General features: G+C 37.1%; 1 protein-coding gene across 1 annotated transcript in view; it reads left to right on the top strand.

Moving 5' to 3' along the window:
• DOCK2 (dedicator of cytokinesis 2) overlaps window positions 1-15,818 on the top strand; it is a 228,840-nt gene that overhangs the window by 2,542 nt on the left and 210,480 nt on the right. The window contains exons 2-5 of the mRNA XM_026061319.1: window positions 8,068-8,151; window positions 11,206-11,246; window positions 13,709-13,764; window positions 13,919-14,015. Of these exons, the coding sequence (XP_025917104.1) occupies window positions 8,068-8,151; window positions 11,206-11,246; window positions 13,709-13,764; window positions 13,919-14,015 (278 nt within the window). The remainder of the gene's footprint in view (window positions 1-8,067; window positions 8,152-11,205; window positions 11,247-13,708; window positions 13,765-13,918; window positions 14,016-15,818) is intronic.

Genomic DNA, 15,818 nt, shown 5'->3' with positions numbered 1-15,818 from the left:
TTTGGAAATTTGTAGGTTCCACCATAGTGGAAGGTAGCTTGTGGACTAGGGGTCAGAACTGGTGGAAGTAATCTGCTGTCATATAAGCATTTAGGACATTAATGACAGTTGTCTCATGAACAGCGAAGATGATGGCAAAGTAGAATTTTGTAAGGTTCTTTTTTTGTATTTGCAGGTTATCTCAAATTCATTTCCTGTTGCAAATGAAGAACAAAGTTGGTTAGCATTTGAATTACTGTTGAGATTATTTCGAAGAACCAAACAGCTGCAGTTTGTCTGTGAAAAATCAGCAGTGAGCATGAATAATGAAAATTAAGTGCACAAACTAGGAAATGGTGCAATTTATTATCTGCATCTTTAAGGAACTCTGCTAGTGTTTAAAAGCAGATAACAGATTTATCATAGTTTGATGAATATTCTTTAAATGAGCAAAGGAAGTGATATATCCAGTTTGTGATGCAGTGGATGGATTTCTGCTTTACACTATGATAACTATCAAAAATATTACCTTTTCATGTATCTTTGTCCATAAAGTAAACCTGGTTAGACAGAAAGGAATTTGCTCAAGAATAAAGAATGTACAGCCTCGGTGTGCAGGACTAACAATAGATCAAGTGAGATTTGACCTACTGTTTATAGGAATATTTCATCAAGTTTTACGGCCCTGGGGCTTAGGGCAAATTTGTTTACTAAGTTATCATTTGCAGCTGGCAGATATCAGRTCTCAAAGAACCCCTGACAATGCATTTCAGAGCAGGAGAATAACAGTAGCTGTTTAAGATTCAAGTCACATGTCCGCCTTTAATATACAGCTCTGTGCTGCAGTTACCTTAGCCATAACTGATCATCGCACTGCTCAACTAATTGTTTCAGATTCCTCCGCTGTGTGTATTTAACTGCCCTTTGAAGAAGGGTGGGCGTGATTGTGCTTTCCAGTAGGGAATCCAAACCAGAATCATATGATTTGAAGTTCTAGAGCAGGTCACTGGGAAGAACTGTGGCTGCAGACCCAGTACCCGCTGTTCTAGGGTACACGTGCATATGTGATCTTGATATAACAGAGAAGCTACGCGAGCTGTGTGATGGTGTATGGTAATAGTAATGCCACTGTTCTCAGTGTTTCTCTGCTCACCCCAAGTAAATCCACTTCCTGGGTTACAGAAGGTTTTTCAGTGAAATGTTGTATTAAGAGATTTTTTTTGTACTTCTATGTCAAAATCTATAATCATATCCATGTTGGAAGATTGTTCTGTTACAAAGCAGAACACAAAATGAGAAGAGTGGTTAAATGGACTTTCCAATAATAATAAAATAGAAGTTAATGAGTACTCATGCATTTTTTTTTTGTAGGTCTTTTTTTCAGTAGTGTGTGCTCTGTTTCTGCTGTTGTACAGTTGTTTTAAGTTCATACATAACTGCAAATCCAGGAAAGTCTGCAAGCTGAAAGAAAAGCTGTACCTTATATACAGGAATTCTTTCTTGGCTAAGCTAACTATTGGCTCATTCTGTTTCATTTTGCATTATTTATGTTTGGAACTAAGTGCATTTGCTCTTTCATTACATAAGTTGGTGAGACTAGTCGGAGAATCTTTTGCCCAGAATAGCTAAAAAGAACAGTTGCGGAGTCACACTGAGGTTTTAGTTACAGGCCTTTTTTGGAAAGGTGTTCAAAGAAGTTTCTGGAAATGAAATAAGCTTATACTTTTAGAATTTGGAGGAAGAATAGCATAATTTAACTTTCCCTGTAGCCAACTCATGGATGGAATATGGGGTAATGATAACTACAGTCACAAATTGAGTGCTTTCTTAATTTAAGGTTTGTGTTGTAATCATAATTTCTGTCTCTCAGGAAAATCCAGAGAAACAGGCAAACTGAGTCCACTGACACATGAAGTATGTTAAAGTGGACAAGTTTTTGGAGTAATACAGATTGGAAGCTTTGTGACCACACAGGGCTATTTCTTGTTTCACTTGTTTTCAAAAACCTTTGTTTTCACATCTCTGAATAGTTGTCATATTGAATGTCTAAACCTTTTATTAACAGTGTGTCTGACACCTTCCAATTCAGCTCCCATTGATGAGCACAGTTTCAGCTTGACAGTGTTTGGCCTAACCTACTTTGGGTCAGGCTGAGTAGGTTTGGAAGACAAAGCAATCCCAGTTGGGATTCCTGGTTGTAGGCCATGTCCCCACTTCTGTCTTTTACCTAATTAAATAGCATACTCCAGATACCGGATTTTCAGCCTTGCACCTGGAAACCAGATTACTGCTCTTATGCATGAAGCTTGCTCTTAGTCCTGAAGCTTTCCCAGCCAGCACGGATGTGTACTACTTGTATGACCCGTACAAGACAGAAACATGGTGGAAGGCTGTTTGTTTAGGATGACGGTTTCCTAGTAATGTATAGGATGACAACTGGTTGATATCTGCTCAGACCTTGAGGAAACTGTTGCATTAGTGAAAAAGTTAAGAGTTCGCAAAATATTATGCCTGCACACTAAACTTGAGTGTCAGTTTTACTCCTGTACTGCTGAATCCGAAAATGGTTTGTTGTGGATTTGAAGCATCAGTCGGGGGTAGGGGAGGAGGGGCTGACTCTTAAAACTGTAGAAAAGCATTATGCTCAGCATGAACTCAGAGGGCTGTGACTAGCTTGTCTGCTTTCATCTGTTGAGCACCCTTAAATTACTTTAAATCTGTATAAAACGTAAACAGATTGAGATCTAAGGGAGACATAGGTCAGTTCAGGGTAGGTTACCTATTCCATTAAATGTGGCCCCTGAACCCCACCACACTGTTTCAGTGTTTGGGAAGCAACAGCTTTCAAGTGAAATATAGTTCATGGCACAACAGAAAGTGAAGCAAGATGAAGACAAATCTGTGAAGGGAATCCCTTTATACACGATCTTTCAGAATAAAGAAGAACACAGTAATATATCCTGTTCTTGAGAGAGATCTCTACCAGAAATGACCATACTACTATTTTCTACGTAAAGGTAAAGAGTCAGAAACTGTAACTTTCTGTAATTTGGCATGTTAGAAGTTACAGCTTCTTGTATTCCATGCTAGCTTTGTAACATTTAAGAAGAAAAATAGGTAGTGTGTTAGCTAAGCCTCCATTTGGCCACAAGGTGAGCCATATGAAGAAATCTGTTTTCAGCTCAGCTTGGTATCTGAGAACTGAAAAGTTATTCTTTGCTGAGCCTGATTTACAATGGTTCATAAGTCAAATTAGACTCTAACCCACCTTGAACTTTGCACATGAATTGGATCTGTGAAATCCTAGTTAGAGCTCAATCTATGTTATGTTCATTATAGCTGACTGGCTTTGTGGAAGTTAGAGATATTCTTAACTCAGAATACTGGAACACAGATTTTTGTAGCTTCCCCCCACCCCCAAAAGTCAAGAAATCCCATTAGGGCTGCACAGGATTCTCACACAAGGTTTGTCAGTGTCTGTATTGGGTAATCTTGCACTGGTTTTCCTGAGAAGGAAATAGTAGATGGATACAAGGACTTGATTGATCAGGAGAAAAGGTACTATTTTTATTCTTAACAAAAGTAGAGTTGCAATAAAAAGCTTGTTTAAAAGCAAAATGGAGCAGGTTATTCATTAGAAGTTGTTTGAACACTCAATGAGGTATTACATAGAAATCATTCCAGGTAATTCTCTTGCTGGGGTAAAATGAAATTAAGAGCTGGTTCAGCAAAGCTGTGCCTCAGAGGAAAAACTTTGCAATTCTGTTTAAGTGGAAAGGGGGAAAGTAGCCTGGGAAGCCAACTGGAAAGAAGGCTATTGCTAAAAGGTACAYCTGAAAACCAAAGCAATTTGGTGGCTGCATTTGTTGTAAAGAGTAGGATAAATGACTTACCATGAAGAAACATAGGCAGGAAAGACAGGGAGATTAGRGTAATAAATGGCTTCAGTGTTACAGGTTTGTGGGATTTTCCTTACTCACCATTCCTGTCTTGCATTAGCTTACAGTCTGATCATGCCAATACCAAGAAGCTAGGGCTTCTGTTAAAATAAACGATCACTGAGGAAACTTAGCTTTTGAAGGAAGGGATTCTGTTACCTCGATTCCTGTGGGGTTCCTACAGGGTTTTGTGTGTGACCCTCTCCATTGAGGCACAAAGTACGATTTCTGATTTGTCCTCTTCTATCCTGAGGACATGTAATCTAAATTAAATAAAATGTTAACTGCTTCCATGTCTTAATCTGCAGTTATTCAAATTCACATTTTTAATAGGAATCTACTCTGAGCAAAGAGTGACTGTTTGCTTTACCTTGTGTGTTGGATTGTCAAGATAAATGTCCTTTACAGATTTTCATGATTATTTTACTTTGGAAAACATGTGCATGCTTGATGACTTAATGAAAGATGCTTCATAGTCATACATATTCAATACCATATAGATGCATTGTATATATTTAGTGGGGGGAATGTGCATATGTTGCACACTATGGCCATATATGTGCAATAACCTATCTGGCAGCACTGGCTTTAACAGGTATATAGGAATTAAATGTGAATATAAGCGTTCAGTTTAGTCTTCATACTGACTTTTTGCTGCTGGGATGGACTTTGTTAGGTGTCTTGATGCTCTGGGGCCGAATGCGGGAGAGAGTTAGACACTGAAACTTCTTTGAGTAATTTTCTTTACAGTGCAYGTGGCTTTTGGCTGAAAGAGAAAGGATTCCCGGGCATTTCACATTAAGATGTCACTTGCATCTTTCCTAGGTAGAATTCAAAGCCCACTGGTGCCAGTGCAGAGTTCAGTTTGGAACATCTTTCATGTGACCTGTCTGACCTAGTTTTGTTTAAGTTTGCTTTGTGAAGCAATATTGTGATTGTGTTGGCTTTCAGTTGATGATCTCCTGAGGCAGATACAACAAACACCTGTATTTTAAGGGTTTTCTGGTATTGCATTGGTGTGTGTGTGTGTGTGGGGGGGGTGTTTTCTTTCTTTCCCTCCCTGCCCCCTTCTCCATCTCCTAGCTATAAAATTCAAGACTGTGGTTTTGGAGGGCTCTAGAAAGTTGGCATTTTTCATTCTTTGCTGGGGTGGGGGAGTATTTGGCAACTGTATTCTTCATTAACGAACTCTATCATCCATGTCTTGGGACAATGTTTTAAGGACGTGAGGTCCTGGGCGTTCTTCATGCCTTTCTGGGCACATGCGGTTAATTCTACAGCATCTGTATACAGATGTGTTCATGATATAGAAACCTCAGCATATTACGGATAAAATGCATGCTGGCTGYTGGGGAGGGGATATGCTGTCCAAGTCTCTCCCACTAATCTTACTGCCATGATATCAGTGGCTCCTGAGCTCAGTAACTGCTATTGGGATTAAGAAAGAATGTGGAGCCTTAAGCAGGCTCCCTTCTGCTTCCTGCGGACAGCATCTCCTTTTGTATTCACGGCTGGATAGAGGACACGGGAGTGGAATGGGAAGAGGGTCTTCAGAGYACATAAATTTGAAGGAGCCTTTCTACTGACTGGAGAGCTTATTTTTAAAAAGCCTTGTTGTGGATATCCTACCAAATAACCTTTATGTTCATACAGGTTTTTCATACACTATTTTTGAAGAGCAAAATAAAACATGTGAATGTGTGTGTGCATGTGTATATGCATACTTCTCCCCCCCCCCCCCCCCCCCAAAAAAAAAAAAAAAAAAGAGGAAATCCCTAAGGAGAGGAGAGGAGGAAGGGAGAGGTATTGTGGCTGCTGAAGTCTGAGATGATCCTTGCAGTGGAAGAGGGTCACAGTTTGTGAGGGAAGTGGTGCTGGCTGGAGCTGATAAAAGATACAGTAATCCCTTTTTCATTCACAGTTAATAGTTCAAAAATTAACTGGTGTGGTAGTTAGRCTGCCTGGTGCTGTAGGTAATACATCTGAGGGTAGGTGATTGTATTAGGTTGAGTGGTTTATAGAATTTTTTGCAGCTGTATGTGGGAGATAATTTCTTATCATGAAATGTCTGGATATGTCTATTGTTTAAAGTTTTGTAAAGGATTTTGTTAAACTCATCATACCAAACAATCCAAATTCTACTATGAAAGCTGTTTCATCAGTAAGTTTCCACTTACTCATTTAGAAAAGGCTTAGTTGATAAAGCCACTTCCTTTGTCAGTTATTGGGCTTTTCAATATAATAATTAGTGTTAAAAGAAGTTATTGCCAGAGGGCAAAACCAATACGCAACGTGAATGTACGACTCAGTAATTTGCATCTGTGTTTCGACACAAATGCAACAGTAAGTAGAGTGGTGCATATTTTCAAATACAAAGTATATGCTAGTCAACACTAATCTTAACCCGTACGGACATTTCAGGAAAATAATAACAGCCCATCTCCACCCTTGCACTGATGGAATCGAGTGGCAAATTGCTTTAAATGTTGTGTTACCTTACTTATGAAGATTGTTTGCCATCTTCATTTACTGAAATCAGTTTCAAGACTTAATGAAATGAACTCAATCAGATATGATTACATATCTACCACTGAAACTCAGTTTCTTGTTGAGCCAAGTCAGTTCTCTGAGGATCATTCAGATCAAGATTCAGATCAAGATTCTGTTGAATAAATGGCTTAATCTGGAAAGCAGAGCATCACTTCAAGGCTTTTCTTCTTACGTCTAAAGATTCAAGCCCTGCTCTACCCAACCAGGAAGAGGGAGTGGGGGAAAGGCATCTTCATGTGAACTGAAGTAACTTATTTTTGGTCAAATAAGACTTCTTATTAAATAGGAAATTCCTTTTAATTTCTGTTCCAGAAATGTAATGAAATCATGGCAAAAGAAATAAGTAACATTGTTTATGGAACATTTAAGGAAGTGAAGAGGATGAACTGATTTATGTCTACTCCTGCCTTAGGCTCTTTCTTGAAAGGCAATTTCACTTGATTTTAAACCTCATTTTAAGTAAAATGTTTAAGTAAAAGGTGTCATTAGTATATATTTTGACACAGCAGAAACCAAAATCCTGCCTCAGAAGCCTGGAGAGGGGAGCAAAATGCAAGAAATGCAGGAATATGTTTTCTAGATCAGTCTTCCCCTACTTCAAAATATTGCAAGTTTGAGCACTATGTGTGTATATATATGTGTGGATGGCCTGGAAGACGGTCATGAGAAAAGAAAGAAAACCCTGCCAACTAATCTCTTTACTGCACAACAGAGGTCATGGTTGTTAGGGTATTGTTCCTTGTTGTGCAGTTTAACTATGGTTTCAGGCTTGCATATTTTAAATCATTTCCCTTGGTGATGTTAGCTTCAATAACCATTTCTATCCTGTAACATTATTGTAAAAGTCTATAGCCAAACCCATGAAGAAAAGAATATACAGAAACAAATGCTTTCCTTAGCAGCCCACATCCTGTAGCCCTAGAATGTAAGAACTAATAAAGCTTTTTTTTTTTTTTGAATTCTTGCTGAAACCTAGCTTTTTTTTTTTTTTTTTTTTTTTTTTTTTTTTTTAAACCACATACAGATAAGCTCCTGGTTAGAAGAATTTTCAGATCTGCTGCTTCGGGGTCCTTTTCACAGTGATTAAACACACAAAATGAAGAAACTTTTACTGTTCCTATATGAAACATGATTTCATGTTAAGATGAAACATTCTAACCCAGGAAAGAATTCAGTAAATTCAGTTTTCATGGGTTTCTGTGCCCCTTCTCCCCAGAGCCTGGACATAAATTTATGTAAACTGTGCACTTTAAGTCTTAGACCAGTAGACTAACRAGTCTCCAGTACAATGCACGTGCATATATTGAAGACCCACACCTAAATAGGTGTTCTAAAACCTGTGCAAAACAGTTGCTATAAATCACTTGTTCTCAAGCATATGCTGTTTTTTTTTCCAGTCCCGGCCATTTTTGACACCTTAGCATTTTCACAAGGAAATGATAACAGAAGAAGCTTGTCGATAGAATTATGGTTCCATTTGCTTGCTTATTCTAGACTATTTATCCTAGTACCAAAATCTTAATAAGCATACGTGTTTTTCAATAAAATTGTAGTGTATGGYAGTATTGAAAACTAGTATTTTTGTCCTTTAATTTTTCAGCTATATACAATTTCAAAGGTACAGGAATACCACAGCTACCTCTTCAGATTGGTGATGTGGTCCATATCTTGGAGTCCTGTGAAGGTAAGTCAGTTGCCTTCAGGCTACAAATTTCTCTGGTTACATAATTTAATCCTGTTGTTTCATACCAGTTGCCCATTTTACATAAGTAGTTGTCTAATGGTATTATTTGTATTGGTGGTGTTAGTCTATTTTGAGGAAGAACTTACTCATTTTTGGAGACCCAAAATCAGAAGTGTTATAATACATGTGGTTTCCCTGGGAAGCAATTATCAAATGAGGAAGTCAAGGTGAACTCTTGTCTGTGAATTCATACCAGTTTGTATTATAGCTGATGGAAGATCTAATGGAATACACGTGTGCCTCTAAATTAAATATTTGTTCTTAGGGAGTATTCAGTACCCTAATCATCTGATAGTACGAGATGGAATGCTAGTATTTTTAAAGTAGTCTGTAAATTAGCATGATGGATACTTCTGAAAACCATCTAACTTAGCGGACATGCTAAACAGCAGTAGTTCTAGTTAGGTTAGACATGGTACGGATACTCAGAAGGCTGATCCAAACATATGGAGTAGCTGCATGGAGATATCTGACCAATAGGCAGAACTGTAAAATAAATACAAGCAGGAAAAAAAAAGAGATTATAAAAAGAAAACTTAGTAGATTTGTGAAGCTGAAATCATTGTCTGTACTACAGTGGTAGTGTATTTCTCCTTATTGCTTTGATTTGTACCTTCACAATCTTACTGAATTCTCTCTGAGCCATCCAGAGCTACAGAAAACTCTTATTTGTATAAAAGCAACGAGAGTGCAATTATTGTCACTAACTCAATAGTTGAGCGTCTTTTGAAAAGTCACTGTAATAGTAACTTTTTTTACAACCTGCAATGATGTTCTTTTTGGGTAAGAGATTAAAAAAAAAAAAAGGAAGAAGTGTTTCAAGCTTTGCAAAATGAATTAAAAATTATCTTCTCCTTCATCCTACTCCAACTCTGTCAGTTGTATCTTAATAACTACACATGTTAAAGAGAGAGGGCTGCTGCTGCATTCTGCAGTTGTAGAGACAGCTCAGTTTTGCAAGACACCCGTAATATGTTGTGGTTATAAAATTGCAAAGAATCTGGGAAGCTGCCTGAACCCAACGCATTCCAGCATGTAGAGCTGTAGGTTGCTCTGGTCAGAAACAACGAGTACTTGGGCTTTTAAGAAAAGAGCATCTGAGGAAACCATATCCCCTTAAATCAATGCAATGTTTTGGAAAGCAGAAGCAATTTTTCTATTTGTAAAGGAAATCCAGTAGCTTTAAAMATAATTGAAAAATGGATGCCAGTCACTAGACTACTAGTGAACAGATGCATCTCTCAGTCATGAGTGAGGAAATGTCCCCTCTTRAAACATGAGAGGTTTGGATAATGCTTTAAGCCTCCATAAGTCTYCTAAACATTTAGCTAAGGGGAAAAAATACATTGGCAAAACAAAGCTCCTCATCTTTTATCCCTATATCATCTCTGTTTAACATCTGCAGAAACGAGAGGTTTTTCTGGTTTCTGGCTCATGTGCTATGTCTGTAGTCAAGTCGTCAGCCCAGCCTGACAAGTTGAGTGGTAATATTATGGGTTTGTTTGTTTTCCTAGAAATCTGTTCTAAATCCTCTGCCCTTAACATGCGATGTCACAGCTTGCTTTATGAAATGTATTTGTCGGTGAAGAAGTGGAATCTTTCATGTTATGCAAATGAGGAAGTTCCTCTTGTATCAGTATCTGAAAAGAAATATGCTGCCAGTTGCAGCTGATGACTGAACAAGAAAAACAATTATTTTGTGTGCACATTCTATAGGCCATTTTTGCTCATTTTGCATGTACAAAATATGCACATAGAATGTKTGTAGTCACGGCAAATGGGATGAAATAGAATAGATTTTCCACAGTTTGTTGTAAATTAGACATTATGTGCAAATAATTCAGTTTTAAAAGTGAGTTGGAACTCTACTTGTTGAGAAGATACTGGCAAAAATTCTTAGCGCTGAGAAATTTGACAAAATCTCTTTCCTGAGACTTTGCTTAAAGTCAGCGATACCCCTGAGATTTTTAATAATGCCTTTCCCACAGCATTGTTTGATTTCAGTGCTTTGGTTGCCTGGCTGAAATACCTTTGTGTTAGAGATGTGAGAAAGAAAAAATGGTAGGAAAAAGTAGCATCTGTTCATGAAAATATAGTCAAAATTGTGAGCTTCTAGTCATAAACCCCCTTCTCTGGGGCTAAAACAGAAGTCAATACAGAGTTGAATACTGCTGCTCTGCAGGTAGTGTTTCATGGTGATGGAGTGTATGAGCAGTGGACACTGCTCCTTTGCTTGAGTAAGGCTGAATTCTTCATTTTATGCTCTTTAGAGAGGTTTGTTGTGCTTTAGCAGAGCTATAGGCAGTACAAAGCCTGATTTAGGGTTTTTAATTACTGCTACTGCAGTATTGAACTTTGGGTTTGGGTTTTTTTTTTTTCCCAAAAGCAGTTCCTAATTGATGAATGGAGCAAAAGCCCCATAGCAGCCCTTCATTTTTTAAGAGTCTAACTTGAACTTTATACTTGGAAGCTGCTTTTTTGAGTTGGCTCCAGAAGCTATAGTTCCTCATGACAGAAAGAAGACTTTCAGGGAAGTTGGATATGTAAGAGCCATGTATTGCATTGATTTAATACTGCACCTAGAACACAATCAGAAGACCTTCATGGGCTTTCTATCACCATGAGTGATCTTAGTTTTTATATATTTATACAATATATCTATATATATGTGTGTGTGTGTGTGTAATATAAAAATTCTTATCTTATCCTATCTCTTTTTTTTGGAGGGTGGTGTAAATTCTATGTAAAGTTATCTGTTCTTTGCAACACTGGAAAGCAGATCATATGATCATCCTTGTTAATGTATAAGCCATGCTAAGTGTGTTTCCTGCCACTTGCTTTGCTTTCACTTGCATATTTTTCAAGTAACTACTGAATTTTTAAGCATCCTRTGACAGATGGTCCTTATATAAAACACAAAACATGACTTTATTATATGCTGGTTTATGTACGTGTTCTGTTATACTCAGTGTGCTCTTTCTTCCTTACTTCTAGATTGGTACAAGGGTTATCTAGTAAGGCATAAAGGATCAGAGGTAAGATGACGGTATTCATAACTATGAGACTCTGGGTTTAAGGAATCAGCACATTAAATGAGGCAATTTTTTTTGTCTTTTTTCAGTATGTCTTATCAGATGGTCTTATACTGATCACTGAAGTCAGCCATATCCATCCTCTCTTCTTTCAAGATGAATAGAACGATCAGCATTTATTCTGAACAGTGTTAGTTAATATTAGAAGTCAGGACTGGGAGAAGCAAATCAAAGAAAAAAATAATTACTGTGCCTTCAGGTTAACAGGCTGATGAAGATGGCACCTGAAATAACTTATTGAGGTTAATTTACTGCAAAATGTGTATGCTTCTGCATTTTTTTTCTAAGGGTTCCTAGGGCTGCATTCAATATAAACACCTCCCATGAGGCACAAGCTTGTAAATACATCTTTAAGCTAAGAATTTAGTAATCAGAAAAGTCAATATTCTTATATGTAAAGATGGAAAAACACAAATGATAGTYTTTAACCTGAGTAGGATAATTCCAGAATCAGGTTATGAGAGGATTTCTTAATAATATGCACCTTTCTGGAAGAAAAACGGATTTTGGATCTTGTTATTAGTATCAGACTTTTTTGAAGCAGCAATGCCAAGGGCATTTGAAGCTAGAGACTCATGGCTATATAACAGTGAAAACATTTGGAGGAAGTTGCTTCTCTGTAGCCTGGAAAAAGGATGTAAAACCTTCACAGCCACTTAAAAAGGAATATCTGGGGAGCAGAAGGACAGTTCTTTGCAGGGAATATATCATCAGAAAAAATCRGAACAGTCTTAAGCCATCTGTTCTTCATGTTTTCTTATTTTGTATTCAACAGCTTGTAGKTATTGGCAATAACTTGCTGATCTTGGAGCAACTAATTTGTGTTATGTGACTGTAGATGATAGTAAAATATTTTAGCTTCCTTTATTGAAGTATTAGATGGTTGACTTATCATTTAACTGCTCAATGATAGCACATCCTAAAAGACAGAGATGAGTAATTGTTTGTGGTGATAACTATGCATAATCTTTTTATCCAGACTTCTATCTATTTCTTCTGTTTTATGAGCTCTAATAATACTGAGCAGCACCTTATTTGCTTGCTTCCATTTCTAGATTGCCACCGATGAGGTAGAAGCAGGTCTAGTGATAAGGTAKTTTACCATAGCTTCTTGATATACTGTAGCATTTCACAGGAAGCTATGCAAAGTAGTTACTGTGTAGTTACTATGACCATGTTTCCTCTARGGCCCAGTCCTAATAGAAAGGATGTTTAAAAGAAAATGGCTATAAACTGTAATCTAACTGAAAAAAAGGCATTGTAAAGTTTCAGATATGGATGTCAGTTGTTTAATAGAGATGAATTCAAGCAAATCCTAGCTCCATTACCAAGCCTAGCTTTTCTAGCTAACCTGAGGGTTGTCATGGATGGATTGACAGTCAAACTTTCCTTTAGGATAAATTAAAATGCCTCAGCTGTTGTAGTGCCAGGGCCCATCACAACAAATAACCTTGTCTGGTCACCTTTTTTCTGCATAGGTCAATTAGAATAAATTCTGAAAATGGGATGAAATCTGATGCCTTCTTTGCTACACCTTGCTGGGCATCTTACTGCTTAGCCTCAAGTTGCACAAAATGAGCTCATACTCTCAACTGTAGTGGTGCCACATCTGCCTAAGGGTGCTGAAGAGTTTATGGTTATACTAAGTATCTCCCTTTATGCTTTGCAAAWGAAAGGATTTTCTTTTCTCCTTAAAGCAATTTTGAGTCTTATGCACAGTGTTCTTGACTTGCATGCTTCAAAATAAACTTTGGGTCTGATGAGTGCATCATCCTTCATGTCAATGGGAATGCTAATCTGTGCTGTGCTGCTCCTCCTGGCTCATTTCCTCCACCTATCAATATTGCTTTCACTTGTCAAGCTTATCTTATATCAGTTTATCTCCTTTGGCTTGATAATTTAATCTTTAAATTAGGCTGCATTTTTTTCCTAGAATGAGAAATATATGGGGTATAGTGCTCAGTATCTGTGTCTTCCTTTAGGAGAAAGAAGTCAATGCACAGAGAAAATGTTTTTTTACTGTATTTACATTGTATGTATTGTTTTTCAGGGGAGAGAACGTGGGAGGGGAGGGGGTTCCCTTAGAAGGAAATATAATTCAATGCATTCTGTGTTTCCAGAAGAGGATATATATATATATATATATATATATATATATATATATATAAATTGCTACTATTCTTCTGTCAAACAGAAATACATCTATCTGGACAGAACATCACTAGAAAACCAAACTTGGAGTGGTTAATTTGAGGATTACAGGTTATGTTCATGGTAACAGTTTTAGGAAAAATAACTGATTAAAAGTAGGTTTTGGAAAGCTCTCATTTATGTAACCTAACTGTTCTTGGAGATTTATAAGTGAGTGGATTCTCTTGTTTCTTTTTTTTTTCCTTCCCCAACAGGGAATATTTCCTAAATCTTTTATCCACATCAAGGAAGTTACTGTTGAAAAGAAAAGGTATTGAATTTTATTGTTTTAATAAGTTAAGGATCTTGTCTGCTAAAGAATGAATTTTAAGGCATTTATATGCCTTAAACATGGTAACTACAATATAAAGCCATGAAACTGAAATATTCTTTTATATTGTGTTAAAYTTTCTTCTCTTTCCTAGACATACAGAAAATATAATACCTGCTGAAATTCCTTTAGTACAAGAACTTACCACTACACTCTGGGAATGGGGCAGCATCTGGAAACAGCTCTATGTGGTATGAAGCTTTTGTATGCCACATGTGGCCTGTTCATTAGTGCTATTTATGTATTTTGAGGCCTTATTCAAATTAGTGTCTTTCCCTAGATGGAAGGCAGGGATTGGTAGGATTTAAGAAATTATTTCTTCATCACCACTTAGCTCAATGCAGTTTTCTTCTATGACTTTAAGTTAAAAGTTATTGCTGAGAAGTAGTGTAATTTCATGCCTCTAGATTCAACATTTAGTATCCTGTGCTTGATAAAATTTTTCATGATTATTCTCTGTAGAGTTGATAATTTTCAAGATGGAAATATAAACATAAGATGTTCAAACAAGTTTCAACGTGTGTTTGGGACTCTAGAATAAAAGCTATTCAAGGATTACTGGTAGTGTGTAGGTCTTAGTGACAATTGACAATTTCCAGAAATCAGTCCCTTTTTCACTTGCAATGTCTTCATTTTATATTCCTTAAAAAGAAACAAAAATCTATTTTTCCATCTGAGAGAAATCTGTTTTTTCCTACCAACTCTTTGTTATGCAAAACCAATATATAAAATGTGCACTGAATTCAGRGAAATTGGTCAAAATGGCCTCCATACTGAGCATCTGCCTTCCTTGCAAATAAGTTATATGCAATGATGGTGCTTCTTTGCATGCAATTGTAATGGCCACCTGGTAGTGTCCTGTTACAAAAAGGTATTGCATAGTTTTGGAGAAAAAAAAACAAACAAAAATAGAACTGTGAGAAGTGATTCATGAATATTTAAAATGACCCCCTTTTATAGGAACACAAAATAGTTTTGCAGGCCTCAATTATACTTTATCGAGAGACAAAATCTTTCTTATAATAATCTACCTGTGCTGCTGACCAGTGGATTTTGAGTTCTCTGTAGTCCCCTTAAGTATAGACGGACCTGGGTGGCCAGCAGGACCTAGAATGTTGTCAGCAAGTGGCAGGGGGAAGAAAGCAGGTCTAGAGGACACTCAGAGAGATATAACTCAAAATTTAAGTAAAGAAGGCTAATCTGAGTGCCTGCATATCATAGAGTTTTTTTCATGCTGTAAACTAGTATTAATCTCTATTGATTTTAGTGACTTGTTTAACTTAGGCCTAATCACCAGAAATGCATCAAGTATTGATTGGAGAACATCAGTAAGATGCTGAATTCTCCAGTACCCTTAATAGTCTGTTCTAGTAGATAACCCATTCCAACGAATTGCACTGTCATTTGACTGTGTCTTGCTGCAGATTCCCAGCCATTGGATTGCGCTTTTTCTCTGTTGGGAAGCCTTGAATACTGTGTGTTTTTCCTCATTGATGTATTTATATTCTGAAACTGGTCACTTCTCAGTCTTCCTCTTGTTAAAGTCAACAGATAGAACATTTTATATTTCAGCGGATGACTCTGGAATTGCTCTAGTGATTTCTATGCATTCACCCACTTTTCCCAGTAGCTTCTTAAATGTATTAACACACTGCAGTCAAATGTTCTTATTTCCAGCATGCTCTCATCAGTACCCTAAACAGAGGTAAATTGCTTCCATAATAATTTCTACTGATGAGGCTTCAGTTAATGATTTTTAGTCCACAGAAAAGCACAATTATATAAACAAAAATTAATGTCATTCCCTACCCACTCATGAATTGATTGAATTTTATGTAATTTCTTTCCTATAACATGGGGGATTGTCCTTAAAACTTTGTATAATGAGAGGAGGAAGGGAGCCAGGCTCGGTGACCTTAAATTGCATGGGAGGATTCTTGGAGGAATGAGCAGAAGTAAAGAAACAAAACAGGACTTGGATTGGTGGGGAACTC

The sequence above is a fragment of the Apteryx rowi genome, unplaced genomic scaffold (assembly GCF_003343035.1).
Source record: "Apteryx rowi isolate R43461 unplaced genomic scaffold, aptRow1 scaffold_18, whole genome shotgun sequence".
In the NCBI taxonomy this organism is placed as follows: Eukaryota; Metazoa; Chordata; class Aves; order Apterygiformes; family Apterygidae; genus Apteryx; species Apteryx rowi.
Note: the sequence above shows the minus strand (reverse complement) of the source record. Positions and strands in the feature narration are given on the sequence as shown.